Consider the following 16438-nt stretch of genomic DNA (forward strand, 5'->3'; position numbering starts at 1 on the left):
CACTTTAAGTAGGATACTAGCGGAAATATCACTGCAGTATCTTCTAACTGTAATAATCAATTCCCCGCACAGAGAGACCTGCTGCTATATTTAGTATTGAGTAGCAGTCTTCCATTACACCCGTTCAAGTAGAGGATACTTCCAAATTGTATTGTCTTGGGACATTTTGGGGTGATGAAATTTGTTAAATTCCTATCTGCAATAGCTGTAGTGATCTAAACCATTTGATTTTAGATTTCCCACCCCACACACGGGATCCAGGATTGGTAGAGGAGTTGCATGTTTAGTGTGAGACGCAGGCATAGACCGGTGCCCAGCACAATATATTTTAGACCCCTATATGGAGACCATGTGTGTCAGAAAATTTCCACAGGAGCAGATGCTGAATCCCAACTCCCTTCTGTGAGAGAGTGTGCAGACCTTGGAGACAGTTTGCACCGCTCAACCACAAGGGGGAAAGGAGAATGGGAAGACAAGAGAGACCGCCTCTAGATCCAGAAATTTTCTGCTACATCTCTGTGACTTGAGTTTGGATTGTTACTCTTATCAAGAAGAGAAAAGGCAGAACCTGTACAAACATTAATGTACAAAAGGTTATTCCAATCAGTTAATACTTCTCTATTTCCTAGACATTCTTATACATGTAAACATTAATACTCTCTTACAATTCTTCACATACCTGGATTATGTAGAGGCTTGCCCCTCTCTGAAAATTGAAGTCAACCTCCCAAAAGCTCACTCTCAATAGCTTGAACCAAAGGAATGAGAGAGAGAGCTTGAGAGGAAGAGACACATTACATTCACTCATAACTCCAAGTTAACATCAGAATACAGGAAGATAATGAACTCTTAGTTTGGTTCTAAAGTCTCAATAAACACAGAACTTTGGTTTGAGCAAGATGAAGAATAAGTATTTTTACTGTCCAGTAGAGGCACTCTCCACCCGAAGTCCTTGTTCTGACAGAGAATTTTCTATCGGAGTCACCTCAGAAATAGACCTGCAAGACGAGACACTAGCCTCCAAGTATGGGGAAAATAGGCCCCTGGTGTGCACACAGCTTCGCAATGGGCGGAGTTGTTGAAACCTCAAAACACTACAATGCGGGAATTCTCCACAGGACAGGCGCGAAGTCCAGATGCTGCTCTTCAGTCATTTTTCACAAGTTAAAGTGCGCCGCTCCAAGGGCATGCGCAAGGTTGTAACGGTACAGCACGAGGACATTGAAAAACTAGAACGCTAAAGTTGGCAGTTGCGTGGCTGTCATCTGGGAAGTTCGGAAACTCTGTGCTGGCGAGTCTTGACAATACTTTCAGCGGAAACTACTTGGAATGACTATGCTGATTGTAGCAGCGAGGGTAAAGGGCAAAATGGATCTTTTTGTTTTTGGGTGAACAATTTAGTATGCAAACAATTGTGTTCCTGACAGTGTGTGCCAGAGCTAGAGGATGTACTTGAAAGTAAAACTGGTATGGAGCATAATTAATGACACTCCAGGTCTCTTGATACAGCTATGTTTTGTAACCCTAATTTACACTGCCTAACCTGATTAATGTGTACAAGGCCCACCGGTGACAGTTCACGCACACATTCTAAAGGGAGGATGGAACACAAGCAGGTCCAGAATCTTGATGAGACAGTTTTACAGAGAAACTGTGCAGTTGAAGTGAAGTAGATGAAAGAGTCAGCATTAGCTTCTCACATTGCTTTATTTACCCAGATGTACTTTACACATTTTTGCATGCTTTCATATTTGAAACGTTTTGTGAATTAGTCACTTGGCATCCTCGTTCACTGGTTTAGTGGTTCAGTGATCTGAAACACTTTTATAATTATATCTTGCCCATTTGAGTTTTTTGTCATATTTGTTCCTTAGATGGACGATACCAGCAAATTCTCATTTAAAATATCCTTTGTTTATTTCAACAGGAAGTCATCAATTCCTTGGGCGATGGGCAGAATAAATTGGATGCAGCTTCAGAAGAAGGAGAAAAGCTTTATGTGTATTTGCCCAAGCCTGTTGTCAGCAATATACAGGAGCTGCTTGCAAAGGCCAATAAGGAATTTCATAACTTTAAGAAGCAATGCATGAAGGACAGAAAAGCCCTGCAAGTCAGTGTCGCAGAATTGGGAAGGTTGGTGATAGTACATAGGCTTAGATTTCAAGCTTATATTTGATATACACAAAAAAGTTGGTGTCTAAATTGCATTCAAAGATTGACACAAATAAAGGGAAATATTTTATTCTGATGGAAATTGTAGATTATATTAAAATACTGGAATGTCCAAAGCGCCATTGAAGACAGTGGAGCAGCAGCAGGTTATGGATACTGATTCAGGCTTGCCGCTGTAAACTTTTCAGCAGAGCTAAAAACAAAATGGTTAGCCTTAACTAGAGTGCTAGGGAAGTATCGCCATATCTGAGAAAAAGACTATCATGAGGGTAAAAATGTGTTAATTTCAGAGATTCTTATATGTGTTTTGTATTCATGGGCTGTTTATTGAGCTGGATCATACTTTCATGTAGCTTTGAAGATCTGCACAAGAAACTGAGCCTGTGGATGCATGACATGGAGCAAAGGATTAGCACAGAGTCATTGGGTGAACTTAAGCAGCACATTCCGGAAAAGAAGGAGGAGATGCAGAAAGTGGAAATGTTCCTGGAAGAACTACAGTCATCAAGGTACTGGGTCCCGTTTAATTTAAACTCACTATATCGTAGACCTGTAATAGTCACCAACATACACCTCTTTTGCATATGTTGTCAGGGACTTTCTGCATTGTCGACACAACATTTGTTGAGCAGGTCTTACATATGTCTTGGCATTCCCTCCCAAATAAGGAGCAGCAATTTCTTCAACACTGGCCTTAGGAAACGAATCCTTTTTTACCTTTATGTAATATATGAGATAGTTTGTGTCTGTAACTTTGCACATATTTGTAATTTTATAATGGCATGGCTCGTGGCTAGCTTGTTTGAAAGCATGTGCTCCATACAGTAGATCTGAGTTGGTCATGGTGATACACCAATGATAAGTGCATAGGCATGGCTTGTTCAGTGGGAAAAGTCATGTCAGATGCTATTGGTCCGACCTTTTTTATGGGAGGCTTTTCTCATTTATTGTGAAGAACATATGTTCAAGGCAACAGGCCCTTAAAATGTATTATTATTAAATTGTGTTAAAGCCTGTAAACATGTTTTTGTTAGCTGGAATCTTATAGATTAATTTAATAGGTAAAGCTTTTGACGTTGATTTCCCAACTCTGACTGACAATCTATTGGAGATTTACATGGCAAGATAATTTATTAGTCCTTCTCGTTCTTAGGACAGTTTTTGCATTGTTTTGCCAACTGTCATTGTGTTCATAGTTGTAATTTTATGACTGTATGTGTGGAAATATTATGATCAACACAGTTGGCTGGAGATGGTTATCATGACACACCCATGAAAAAGGCTATAGGCCTGATTAGTTCATTGGTAAAAGTTATATCAGAAGCCATAGCTCTGATCTATTAATTATGAAAACAAACAATAATGATAATTAGGCTTGACATATTTAGTGTGAACTCAACCAACGCGTATGCATCAGTGTCGAGGTAGTAGGCCAGGCCTTTATTTTTCTATTTTCTCCTCTTAAAGGTCCCTTTTTTAGGTCTCGCCTACGCAGCACGCATGCGCTGCATGGAGAGAGACCTTTAGCCATTGGCACAGCTTTGGGGGCAAAAACGTGCATGCGTTGCGTTGCATTGCTTGCAATGGCAACGCAAGCACGTCTGGCGATTCCCTTGTGGGAGCACGCGGCACCATATGGTGGCGCCTTATGGTCGCAATCATTGCGCCTTGCTGCACGCTCCTGCAAGGGAATCCCAAAGGCCCCCTCCCCTGCTGCCACGCGAGGCGCACGCTTGTGCTGGTTCGCGTGTGGAGGCCAACACTCAACACAGTTAATGCTAGAAATACTGGACTCGCCAGCGACCGAACCTAGGTAGTTTCTACCTTTGTTATTTTATAGTCAGCAAGAAGAATAGCTGATATATGCCACTTGGCACCATTTAACTGCCTCAACGAATAGCCAAAAACCCTTTCCCTATTTGGCAACTGCACTTCACACTCGAAGATGCATAGTATTGCTGCTGTATTTATAGCTTAGCATGCAAAGAGATCTGCAAACTGTACTCGAGCCTGCAGGAGGCAAGTAATCAATTTAATTCTGTGCAACAACATCAACTGTTGCTTGTCCTGATTGGCGAGAGATACACAGCTGGCGCCCACCTGGGTACCAATTTAGCCTCTGCTTACTTTGTGCCGGTGGAAGGGAAGGTCGTGCAATATCAGTTTTTGTTTTTCATTCTCTGGAGGAATTGGCTACAATGACTGTTCCAGGGGCCGTGGAGTTGTTCGACTGAGTCTGTGAAACCGATGGTTCAGGGAACAGACTGTCATTTGAGTCTGACACCAGGGCACCGCGAAGCGGGCTTTCCAGGTGCCCATGGCGGCCCACTGGAGCATCGAGCTGGAGCACTTCGAGGAGCGGGACCGCCAGCAGCGGCAGTCACGGCGCGGAGCGGCGGGCTAGAGCACGGGTCGGGCCAGAGCCGGAACGAGCTGGTACCAAGCCCGGCACACAGCACCCACTGCAGCTTCTACCGCACGCCCACCCTGCAGGCGCTCAGCTCTGAGAAGAAGGCCAAGAAGGTGTGCTTCTACCGCAATGGGGACCGCTACTTCAAGGGCCTGGTCTACGCCATCTCCGCCGACCGCTTTCGGTCCTTCGGCGCCCTGCTCATGGAGCTTACCTGCTCCCTCTCCGACAACGTCAACCTTCCCCAGGAAGTGCGGCGCATCTACACCATCAGCGGTAGGAAGGTCACCAGCCTGGACGAGCTGCTGGAAGGTGAGGACGGACACCTGTGCCCACTGGGCAGGGAGGAGAGGCAGATCAACAGTATTGTCCATACTTGTCTGCATTGTGATATTTGTACTCAAATGGGGGACTTTACAGGTCAATGCACAGGTAAAGGCCAGCCCAATGTCTTGTGTAGGGTCGTCTGTACCCAGACATGGTGTTTAGTCAACAACACTGTTCACTGGGATCTGTAGGCCATTGCGTGGTGAGAAATGCCAAAAACAAGCCCCAGAATACAAAACGTCTTTGGTTTAAAATGAGGCCTAGTTGAAGGTACCACATGTAACCTGTAAGTTAGAAGCGGTCACTGCATGAGCATGTTTTTTTTTTAGGAATGATTAATCCTATTTCTTCTAAAATGCAAAGTCCAGTAATTTTCATTTATACAATTTTATAAATGCTTTTACTTTACCTTTGTGTTTTGTGTCCTTTTTAAAATGTGTGTTGTAGTTCTGTATAGTTAATTGAGTTTTTATTCAGCACACATTCACCGATTACCTAGCTTCTAAATTCTTTATATGTCAACTGAACGCTATGGGTTAGTAATCTCCAAGTTGTGCTAGAGTTGCACGCTGTTTGCATAATGTTCAGCATTAGTTTATTGAGTTTGCTGTGTCTATGAATGAATGAATGAGCAATTTGTATAGAACAAACTAAGCCCAAGTGCATCAAGGCACTGTGTACGGACCGCCGACAAACAACATCGGAAAACATACTTAGATCTGCCTCTTGGGAAACAACCAGGTCTTGAGGGTCTTGCGAAAAACAGAATGTTCTTGTTGCCCCGAGAGGGAAACACTTTTTTGACTGTGTCTGGTTTTCTGGTATTGAGCTTTCTGTTAGTTGGTTGCTGGAAAAGCTAGTGTGTTTAATCGGCGCATGAACTGTTTTGGGGATGGCTAAAATAGCTTGGCGCCTGATGGAGAGCAGGTGTGAGAGGTTGTCGGTAGCATGCGGTGCCACAGGTTTGCTGGACTCTGGCTTAGATATTGAATGTATCTGCATGTTATTGACGCTAACCGTGTAACATGAAATGACAACCACTATATCTTACTGCGTTAGTATAACGAGTTGCCTTGTAATTTGAATCCCTCTTTCCTTAATTACACTTCACCTAATTACCACTTCCCCAGCCACTTATGATCAAACGACCAAGAGCAGTTTTTTTTTATTTCATTTTGCTGGTACCTGACTGCACAACCCCAGAGTGTAATCTTGTAACCTACCTGTGCATAAAAGTGCCTGTGTAATATTGTCTCCAAAACCTGGCGCTTGATGTTTGCATTTAAACTGTTTATCACCGAAGCATCCATTGTGTCTTCACTGTGCAGTGACGGGTAGTTTTAGCTGGGTATAGGCATTCCCAAGGGAGATGTCGCTGCTGGGGTTTCCTCTGGACTCATATGTTGGGTCCTCGGGCTTCCCAATTATTTACTTAAGCAACCAATTACCTTTTAGATTGCATTAGTTCATGTGCTAATGATGCTCGTGGCCATATGTTCCAGAGGTTTTTCCCTGTTACACTAGGATGAGAGAGCCCTTACAAATATTAGTCCTATTTTTTCACATGTTCATGAGGATAATTGAAATTGTAATCCTGTGGTTTTCGTTCTAGCTTGTTACGGTAATATTTCAAATTGTTAATCAGTTTTAATAAATTGTCTAGACGGCTTGCTTGGAGAGAGATACATGAGAGCCTGCTTGGTTCTGAGAAATCTCCATCTGAGTGGACAGGAGTATTCGACGCACCCACTCCAAACATTTTCCAGAGACACTGTCCACAGATGGACAGTCTCAGATTCAGTGACCTTCCTGCGTGCTAACATGTCTCATTCTTCCAACACTCTATATGTATGTTTTAAAGCTAATTAATAATAATCTTAGAAATTCTCGCACATCTTCTCCACCTGAGGAGGTTAAAAATATTTTTTTCCCTAGTTTACATCTATAAATCCTTACCTTTTTTTAATCCACTGTGGTAGCTTGTATCAAGTAATCAGTTTTTCACCGGATCAAAGAGTAAAAGTGTCTCAACAAATTGAAAGATAGCCTGCCTTATAGTTAATATAATGGTAAATTACACTGTTCACTGTAAAATTTGGGCAAGGAGAGATTACAGAAACACATTTATGTCCTTTATTAAGGACCACTTCAAACATTGATTGCCAGGCATGACTGACACTCCCCATGACCTGCACGGGCACCTTTTAGTTAGGTGTGCTTGCTGATAGCCATGCAATAAGGAAGCAGTATGACGTAGATATGAGTGGCCATCCTGTGACTGGTGACCCCCTCCTTCATAGCACTAATGTGTCTATGTGCCGGTCCTCTCAGAAATCCGGCCACTTACAAGATTTTGAGGCCCCTGGATAATTAGATCCCCAAAAAAAAGCATACGTTGTCAAAATTTGAAGCTACTTATTTGAGAGTGATGCTCAGGCCAAATGTACCTCCTAGCCCCACCCCCTTGGGCACCTCTGCAGGGTTGTACTGGGAACCCAAAACAGCCCAGGCAAATTTTGTCAGACCAGCCACCATACAGTGATAAGCAAGCAAGCGCAGCTGTCAAGCAGAACCACTATAAAGTGGTTTAGGGGGTTCTACCACCAAAATAATTTGGGGGAGATAGTGCAATCTACATCTTTATTTTCATGATATATTCAATTATATCAGTTTTTAAAGCATACTAAATGATGACCTTGCACTGCACCAGAATATGGCAATCTTTATAAGGGCTCTTTAATGATTCTCTCGCTATCTCCCTCCAACAGCGCCTCTCATCTCTCCGTAGCCCCTCTATATTTCATTTGTTTTTAAGAGCGTCTCTGATACCATACATACATACAGAGATAATGAATCATACGTGTGCAATTCAGTGTATAGAAAATGTTACATAAGACAAAGGGGACTACAAGGTGTAGGATTCATGTATCTTCCATACTGGTAGGCATTTTTTAAGAGTCCTTGGTCTGGGGAAGCACAAAATCAGGTTTCAGAACGTAACACAGTGGCTAGGGTTGAGTTTACTAATAAGAATTTCTTTCTACCCAAACAAACCCTTTTTAGCAAAATTTGGATAATGAAAGACAGGAAAAAAACATAGCTTTCTAACCTAAATCACGATTGTAACTTATGAATCGCACAGTAACAAAAAGGATTTCTGTGACAAAAGCAGTAACCCACTGAGCTACGCACATAAAATATTGTTCTATGATCTAGATACTACACACTCCTTGCAGCAGGCATATGTGATATCATAGATGAGTCATAACTGCCTTATACAAAACTGCATCTCTCCAGCAGGTACATTAAACACCAGGGTTATCTTGGCACTTTTATTGTTTCCTGAAAACTGTTGCTTCTAAAACTGCTGAACTGCTACCAAACCAGCCCCATCTAACATAAGCGCCCCCCACCCTCCGAGGAAAATGCCTGGCAGACAAGTTCGGTGGCTTTGGACCTCTGTTTTTCTTTCGAGACTTGCTGTTTCCAAACCGGTGCAAGCCTGACCTCAAATTCACATGTGATTTGTTTCAGTCTTAGTTTTTTATCCACAACCATCAAAAAATAATTTCTGGGCAAAAATCTACTAGAAAACAAGCATAGTCAATAGGTCTCGCTTTTGGGATTTTATAAGTGTTTTGTTATGCAGCACAATATCCTTGGTGCAACAACATCAACTGTGGAATGGCTAAACACTTATAAGGTCCCAAAGGCGATACCTATTGGTTATGCCAATCCTTGTTATTTATTTCAATCTCCTTTATTAAAAATTGTGTTTACTTTTTATTAGAATGGCCAGCAGATTGCCACTTATTTACTTTGAAGTGTGCCACATTTTAGGCCACCACTGCCACTAAATTGGCTTCCCATAGTGGAATTATATAGTCCATAAGGTCCAATTCACAAAGGCAATCTGAGACAAAAGTCTAACTTTACTACTTTTGGTATTTACAGATGTCATTTATGAGTCGTATCTTGACATCTGCAGTCGGGCCGGAATCTCCAACTTGGTCCGTAGTCTCCGGCTCGGGCCGTACTCTCGGACTGGATGAAGCGTAATCAATGGGCCAGATTGCAATTTTAACAAAAAGAAACATTCGAAACGTGTAATAAATGGTAGAGGAGGTCATGAAAATCAGTTGGGGCAGGGAAAAGGGTGTGGCCGGGCACTACTTCATTTCCCAGAGAAGTTTGCTCCTTTGCATCATGGTACATGCAGTCCACAATTTGCTCCCCCCCTCAGTGTTGAATGCAGTGTCAACACTACAGTCAACACTAAGGGTGTTGAACCCCCCTTAGTGTTGACTGTAGGTTTGACCTCCTCTACCATTTATCACATATTCCTAATGTTCCTTTTTGTAAAAATCCCATTCTGGCCCATTAATTACACTTCATCCAGCCCAAGCCAGTGAGTACAGCCCGAGCCAGAGATTCCGGCCTGAATGCGGAAATAAAGATATGACTCGTAAGTGACCTCTGTGAATACTTTTGGCAGTAACATGTTAGCCATCTTAGTTAGGTATGAGATTGCACAATACCATTTCAGGATGACCAACCAGTGAGATGTTTGCTAAGTGGCCTTTTTGGAATGGTATCATGCATAGTGTATATTTTACCAGTCTAAGATGGTTGAGATGTTGTCTAAACTTGACAGCCATTCTGGAACTTTAAAATAATGATACTGTCTGCACAATGCCGTTCTAAGATGGCCAACCACTGCTATGTTGAATTTTCTACTTATTTTTTTATTGCAAATATATTCCCACTAAATATAGGTGTGCCATAGTACCTCTTTTTCCAAATTGCCTTCCTTTAATTTATATTGTATATGCTGGTTGAATTTGTGAGTGGTTTTTATTGTGGATGTGTGTGCGTGAATGGAAGAGTCAATAATTGGGTGGAAAAATGTGTCCATGAGTTCAAGGATGAGTGATAGAGTGTATGTATACATGAGGAGCTGCTGAATGCCTTAATTCATTGGTGAATGAAGAAGCATTTTCAAAATAATCCAGAACTATTTGCTTTGCTCACACTTGTTAAAATTCTGTCACTTATCCTTTCATATCTCAGTTTATGAATATTGGGCAACAATTTATCTCATTATTTAGAAGTTAGTACGGTTACCCCCCAGGGTAATAAAAATCAATTGGTGTCCATATTATAGAATAGTTTTCTTTTTTGCATAAGGATTAGCCCCTTCTTGTTTGAGTGGTTAATTGATACTCAAAGAAACCATGGGTTTTTGTAGACCAAGAAAATGTCCTTTATATGCTTTTCTAAATATTACTGTTCATCCACTCATGTTTGGCCTACTTTGTATTTCTTCGCTGATTACCTCTGTCCAACTTTTAGACTTAGTCCAAATCAGTCAAACTCAGTCAAAATCCGAAAAAGACGTATCTACATAATCTTTCCCTTGTTTGCTTACTTTGTCTCAGTATCAAATTTGACCGAATCTTCAGTATTGTGATAGTACTCAGATTATCCTATTCATTCTCCAAGTTCCGTAAGATATACTGTTCAACTCAGTACTTCTCATATTACATTAATTGACACCAAATTGCTTGCACTAGTACTAATTTTCATTTGAATTTATCAATATTGTCTTTTCTACATCAGCTATTAATATTAAAATGGATGCTCACTAATTTAGTCTCATCATTAGTTATTTGCTCAGTTTCTCTAAAAGAATGAGTTTTACATAGATGTGGTGCCCTGCCATTTACAAACTTTTGAATGTATATATCTTTTTAGTTATTCCTGACGTATTCAAAATTGTTCCATTGTATTGTATTTCAATAATTCCTTTACTTTTTTGTTTTTAATCAGAGAATCATTTGATAAACTTTCCCAACGAGCCCAGGCATTGATCGAGATCGGTTGTGGTGATGGCAGTGAATTCCGTTTGGCTACCCAGCTTCATGCAGGGTATCAGAACCTGCTCAAAACTGTCAAGGAAAAACTGCGGGCATCTCTAGTTGCCTTGCAGGAGCATCAGTCTTTCGAGGAAGTGCTGCAGAGCACGTGGTCTTGGTTGAAAGATGTTCAAGACAAGTTGGCGGCCGCCGAGAGTACCATTGGAGGAAGAGAGTTGTTAGAAAAACGCGTGCTGCAAGTCCAGGTAAGTGTTGTCCACTGGAAGGAATAGACCGGCATTAAAAATGGATCAAGAAATGGGAAATAAGCTTTAAAAGCACGTGACACGAAGTATACACTAAAGTTGTATACACTGGCATCCGTTTGTTTTCTGATTTTAGCTCAAAAAGCTTGTTAAAGGTATGTGGTTCATATTAGAGAGCAATTGAATTTATGTACAAACACACAGACATATATACACAGACATAGACGGACACACACTCACATACTTTGAGGAACAGATCCTACTTTCAACTATTAGCACAAAATGTGTAATTAAAAGTCAGTGTTTATCTAAACTTGGTTTTATTAGCCACCAACATCACTCAAAGGCTTTCATATAAGTTTTATAAATATAAATTCAGGAAATATTTCACACATAAAGTCTATTTGAAAAATATGTTGATTTCAACTGCTTGACACCACAACAACAGCATTGTAATTGCTCGAAAGATAAATCCAAATATATTTTACCTTTTTTTATGTATATTCTCACACACTTCACTGCTCTTCCATATAATGTTAACAGCTATGTCATTTCTTTTGAGTCCTAATCAAACCAGACTCTGTGCTTTTTTTGCAGCCTTTAACAGGTATATTTATTCAAAGTTATATTGATTTTAAATTAAGAATTACAAAATAAATCATACAAATTAGAGTACTGAAATGACAGAATGGTGCTTAATATACCTAGAAATGCAGAAATATATGTGATAATTAAAACAAACGATTCAACATTTCATTTAGAGCCATTACAGACTGTCCAATTGAAGTGTTGCTCTGCTTACATCAATGAATGACCAACCATTCCTGAATTCTTCCTTATGTTAACATTCCCAGTGCCTCATTGTAATTTACATAGTTAAATCACATGCCTACCTGGTTCAGTAAGTGAGGAAAGCAAACACATCATTGCACAGTTTGTCATGCCTAAGCAGAAATCTCCCTGATGGATGATCCCGACTCGGTCAATAGTGGATAAGCGAGGGTGTAAGAGGAAGCTCAAGGCATATAACACCTAGCTATCAATTACATTAATTCTGATTACATTTCTACATTTCATGGTTGTTTATCATCATCTTTAGCCATTAAACGGAGCAGAATCATGTCCTACACAATAACTATATCTTTGCCACATCCTCTGTTTCTAATACTGTTGAGAGCCGCACTCTCAACTTCAGCCCATTATAGTATTTTTTTTGTGCCTGTAGAACACTGAGGTGAACAGGCAGACTTCCATTGCAAGACATTACCTGTCTTAGCTGTAAGGAAATGCTTCTTTTTGCATGGTCACCCCCAACATTTCGGACTGATGCTTCTGGTTTTTCGACTCTGAGAGTGCACAGAGGCCTTCTAACCAGACCTCATTGCCAGTGTCCTGAACCTTAAACATGTATGTTGGATTGGCCTATACCCAATTGGTATAAGCCAACTTGCTTTTAAATCCCTAGTATATGATGACAGCGGTACGCAGGGCCTGTTAAGGTGCCCCTCAGGGGCTGCAGCACTAGTTGCGTCACCCTCAGTGGGACAAGGTAAACTGTGTCTCCCAGCCTGCCACTGCAGGCTGGCAGAGCAGTTTAAAAACGTCTCAATCAACTATGTCATTTTAAACAATGGCAAAGACCAAAACTCCCTGTTTAATGTGGAACAGTCACCCCTAAAGAAGGGTCCTAAGTCAGACAGTGACGCCTGGTGACATTTGAAGTGGTGGGTTGTAAACATTTGGAATGAGTGTCCTGCAGCGCACCAGTGCAGCAAGCACGCCTGATCGTCTTATGGGGAGTTCGGGGGGGGGGGGGGTAAGATGCCCCACAAGAGAATTTTTTAATAATAAGAGTGGGCAAATGGTGTATTTTTAAGCCAGAAGGTTACTAAAGCAAAAATAGTTAGGACATCATTAGGACGCAAAACAATGTCAGCCTGTAATGCGTTACAGATGCTGATACTACTTTGCATATTATGGCGCCACTGCTTGTTTTTATTATTTGTTTGTTTATAAAGTTTTATATAGCGCAAACTTGATCCTGAAGGATATCAGAGCGCTTTACAATTTGAGGCAAAGGTAACAAATCAGAACATTAGTCTAACATGGGGAATCTAATGTGCATTGAATCAACTAGTACAAACATAACAGCTCAATATAACCTGAGTGCAAGAGTAGGAATGGGCTATGCGATGGAGCATAGAGAGATAAGGGGAGTACATCCAATAATCATATACAGGAATAATAACCAGTACCCAAAACAATAATCGAAACAAGAGTCAAATGGGGAGTCTAAAAGGCATTGAATCAAATGTTGAACATCTAACAGATCATTTATACACCTGGATGAACGGAGAATGTGCTAGATGATGGAGCATAATGACTTAAGGGGAGCAAAATTCAATAATCATGTACAGGAATAATAACCAAACCAAAAATAATGATCATATACAAGAATAATAACCGATACTATAGTATGTCCGATGTGTTTAGAACTAAGTTCTGGACACTCAAAATTCATGCCCTTTATCTCTCAGCACTCCCAACTTATGTCTTGTTTCCTTCTATCTTTTCTTTATATGTGTAGCTTTCGGGCTCGTCTTTATTTGGGTTTCTTGCCTTCGCTTTTATACCCTTTCTAGTTCGATTCTCCTATGGTGCTTCTGTTCATTTGTTCTTCTTGCTCCCAAACTATGCCACAAGATTCTATTCACATTAACTATCAAATTTCAAGACATAAAAAGCACAACACGCTCCTAAGATGACACTCCTTTCTGCAAGCCCAAAACCCCAGACCTCTACTCCTTTGAACAACAAAGATTCTATCAACATTCCAACAGCATTAAAGCAAAACAATGCGTAGAGCAGTGGTCATCACTGCCCCCCACCTGTGTAATAATAAAAACACCTCTGAATTCCGAGAAAGTCCATGGTTATATCACAAGGTAGAATACTAAACCAATTTAACTGTAATTATTACAGAAACACACGGCAGCTATGACATTATAGCTATTTAAACTTCTTCCTGGCGTCCAACCATCAGCTCACTGAGCCATCATTTCAGTCACCATACTACTGTATATTGTTTTCTCTATACTTAGGCAACAATGCAATTGGATGCAGCAGACGTCGAAATTCAGTAACAGAATATTATAACATTAACAAAAATAAACATTAAAGCCTTGTCAAAATGAATGGTGTGTCGAAAAGGTATACAGATACAGCCGGAAAGTGTTACTCCATGAGCGATCCTTCAGCTTCTCTTCTGCGCTCTTTGAAACGTTGACTTTCTAAATGTTTATTCACTACATTTAATAAAAGCAGAAATGCTCAGCACTGGAAGATCTGTGGGTGTGTGGGAATGGGGGCTGTTGAGCCACCTCCTATACCGGATATAAGCAGGGATAAAGGAGACATTCAAGCATGGGTGTGAGTTTGAGCAGTGCAAGAGGAATCAGTTCCTGGTAGAAACGAAATCTGTGTTTCAACCTTAACCAGTGCTTTAAATGGGCCAGTACTCACCGGTACTGAGTACCGGCACTTCTTAAATTTATCGCTCTGAGTACCGGCACTTCTCTACTGCCCGAGGAGAGTACCGGTACTCATGAAAAGGTAGGCTTAGTGGCTGTGAGTGCCGGCGAAGTGGCGAGCAGGAGGGGAACGTGTCTCTGGGAGCAAAGGCGCCGCTTCTGTCTCCTGATCTGATCCCCTGCTGGGTTATTCAGCAGGGCTCATCTGAATAATGTCTGGTGCTCGCCGTCACGCTGTGCTGGACAGAGCAGGGTCGAGATTCGTTTTACAGTGTGCGCTGTGATTTTCAAAGCGCACCACTTCAGGTAGGGAAAATTCCGTGCAGGGTAACACTTTATACATAGATAGACATATTATCAGGAGCGGATTCTCACACTTCCCGTACTGTCTCTGGATCAGAGGGTTAATGCCCAGACGATGCGATCGAAGTGGCCCCTGGAGCGCTAATCTAACTGCTTTCTGCACTGATGCACCTACCTTCCTAACGCCACATGCCTCAGTTACCCGGTCTGTGCATAGAAGGCTTTCTTATATGCTCAAAACTAGTGCCGCCAGCCCATTGTTTTCCCACATTCCTAACACTCTCCTTTAGATGCGCCTGGCTCCCATCTTGCTCCGTCACACAGTGGTCGCCGCCCATGCTGTGTCAGGGTGTTTCATTTTCTGCCTGCCAGCCGGGCCCCAGAGCACCCAGGAATTCTCCTGCTACATGGACTTGAAGGAGGAAGCCGGCGTTCGAGACTCGATCACCTGCTCACCTCCTCCTGCCCTCCACATGATGGGCTATTGCTGTGCCCAGCCCCGAGCCTAACTTCTGCCCCACACTCACCACCAGCCCAGTGCTACCTTTTCTCTAAACTAGCAGCTTTGCTGATTTATTGGTAGTGCCAAGCGTTTAACATCCCTGCTTGACAGTGTCACTACGAAGCAGCACCCTTTATTTTCTCAGCATAGTTAGACTTGCTAAGTCAGGTGATTATTGTTCCTGCTGGAGAGATGTAAGAGTTTTCTCCACTGGCACGTTTCACTCTGACCATTAAGTAGCGTAGAGGGTTAATATGCCTCCTTCAAAAAAAGCATATTGTATTGTACTTGATTGTATGTGGATAGCTCAGTGGGTTGCTGCTTTTGTCACAGAGATCCCTTTGTTACATGTGGTTTGGCCACACCTGAAGCTGAGGTTGAGGTGGAGGGTGCTGATTTTTTTTAGAATTTGAATAGCTTCAAAAGCACCTACTGCAGAGTTTGACTTCCTTGTTGCTTAAATGAGTGTGATTTCTGATATTTGTCTATTTCTATTGACTTCATACCATGATTATGCTCGCAAGAAAGTGCCACTCTAAATGTTGCACATCTAGTTGTTGCCTGACTCTCGTAAATCCACTGAATCTATAAAAATGTCACACAAAAGCAATCTGAAACGTTAGCAGCTATACTCAAATGGATGTTTTTTCTGATATTTATATGATTCCCTCATCTTACTTGCTTAATTTTGCTAGCGAGAAAGAAGGTGTCACTCATAGTCGTTGAAATGGCACTCACAATTACAATGAAATAAAGAAAATGTCACACATAGCAATCTGAAACCTTGGCAGCTACGGGGTCCATTCAGGCCCTGTGCTGTCAACCACATTCACACTATCCTCTGCATTTGCACAAACATAGGAATCATGGCAGTCCCCTGGTAGTGGCAATTAAAAAAGCCATGATGAAGAGTATGACATGGCTTTTAACATACCAGAGTCTTTAGTGTGTCTGCATTTTGTGTGTATTTGCCTGCAGTTGTATGCTTGTTTTTTTAAAAAAAATGGGTGGCCCTTTGTGTGTACATGTCTGCTCGGTGACAAAGGTTCATACATATTGTAGTAGGGAGGGTT

At 41.5% G+C, this 16438-nt stretch overlaps 1 protein-coding gene across 1 annotated transcript in view; it reads left to right on the forward strand.

Annotated features, from left to right (window-relative positions):
* Positions 1-16438, forward strand: part of SYNE1 (spectrin repeat containing nuclear envelope protein 1) — a 2319318-nt gene that overhangs the window by 853249 nt on the left and 1449631 nt on the right. The window contains exons 50-52 of the mRNA XM_086926873.1: positions 1928-2133; positions 2526-2681; positions 10739-11030. Coding sequence (XP_086782999.1) covers positions 1928-2133; positions 2526-2681; positions 10739-11030 — 654 coding nt within the window. The remainder of the gene's footprint in view (positions 1-1927; positions 2134-2525; positions 2682-10738; positions 11031-16438) is intronic.

This window comes from Lissotriton vulgaris, chromosome 6 (assembly GCF_964263255.1).
Source record: "Lissotriton vulgaris chromosome 6, aLisVul1.2, whole genome shotgun sequence".
Classification (NCBI taxonomy): Eukaryota; Metazoa; Chordata; class Amphibia; order Caudata; family Salamandridae; genus Lissotriton; species Lissotriton vulgaris.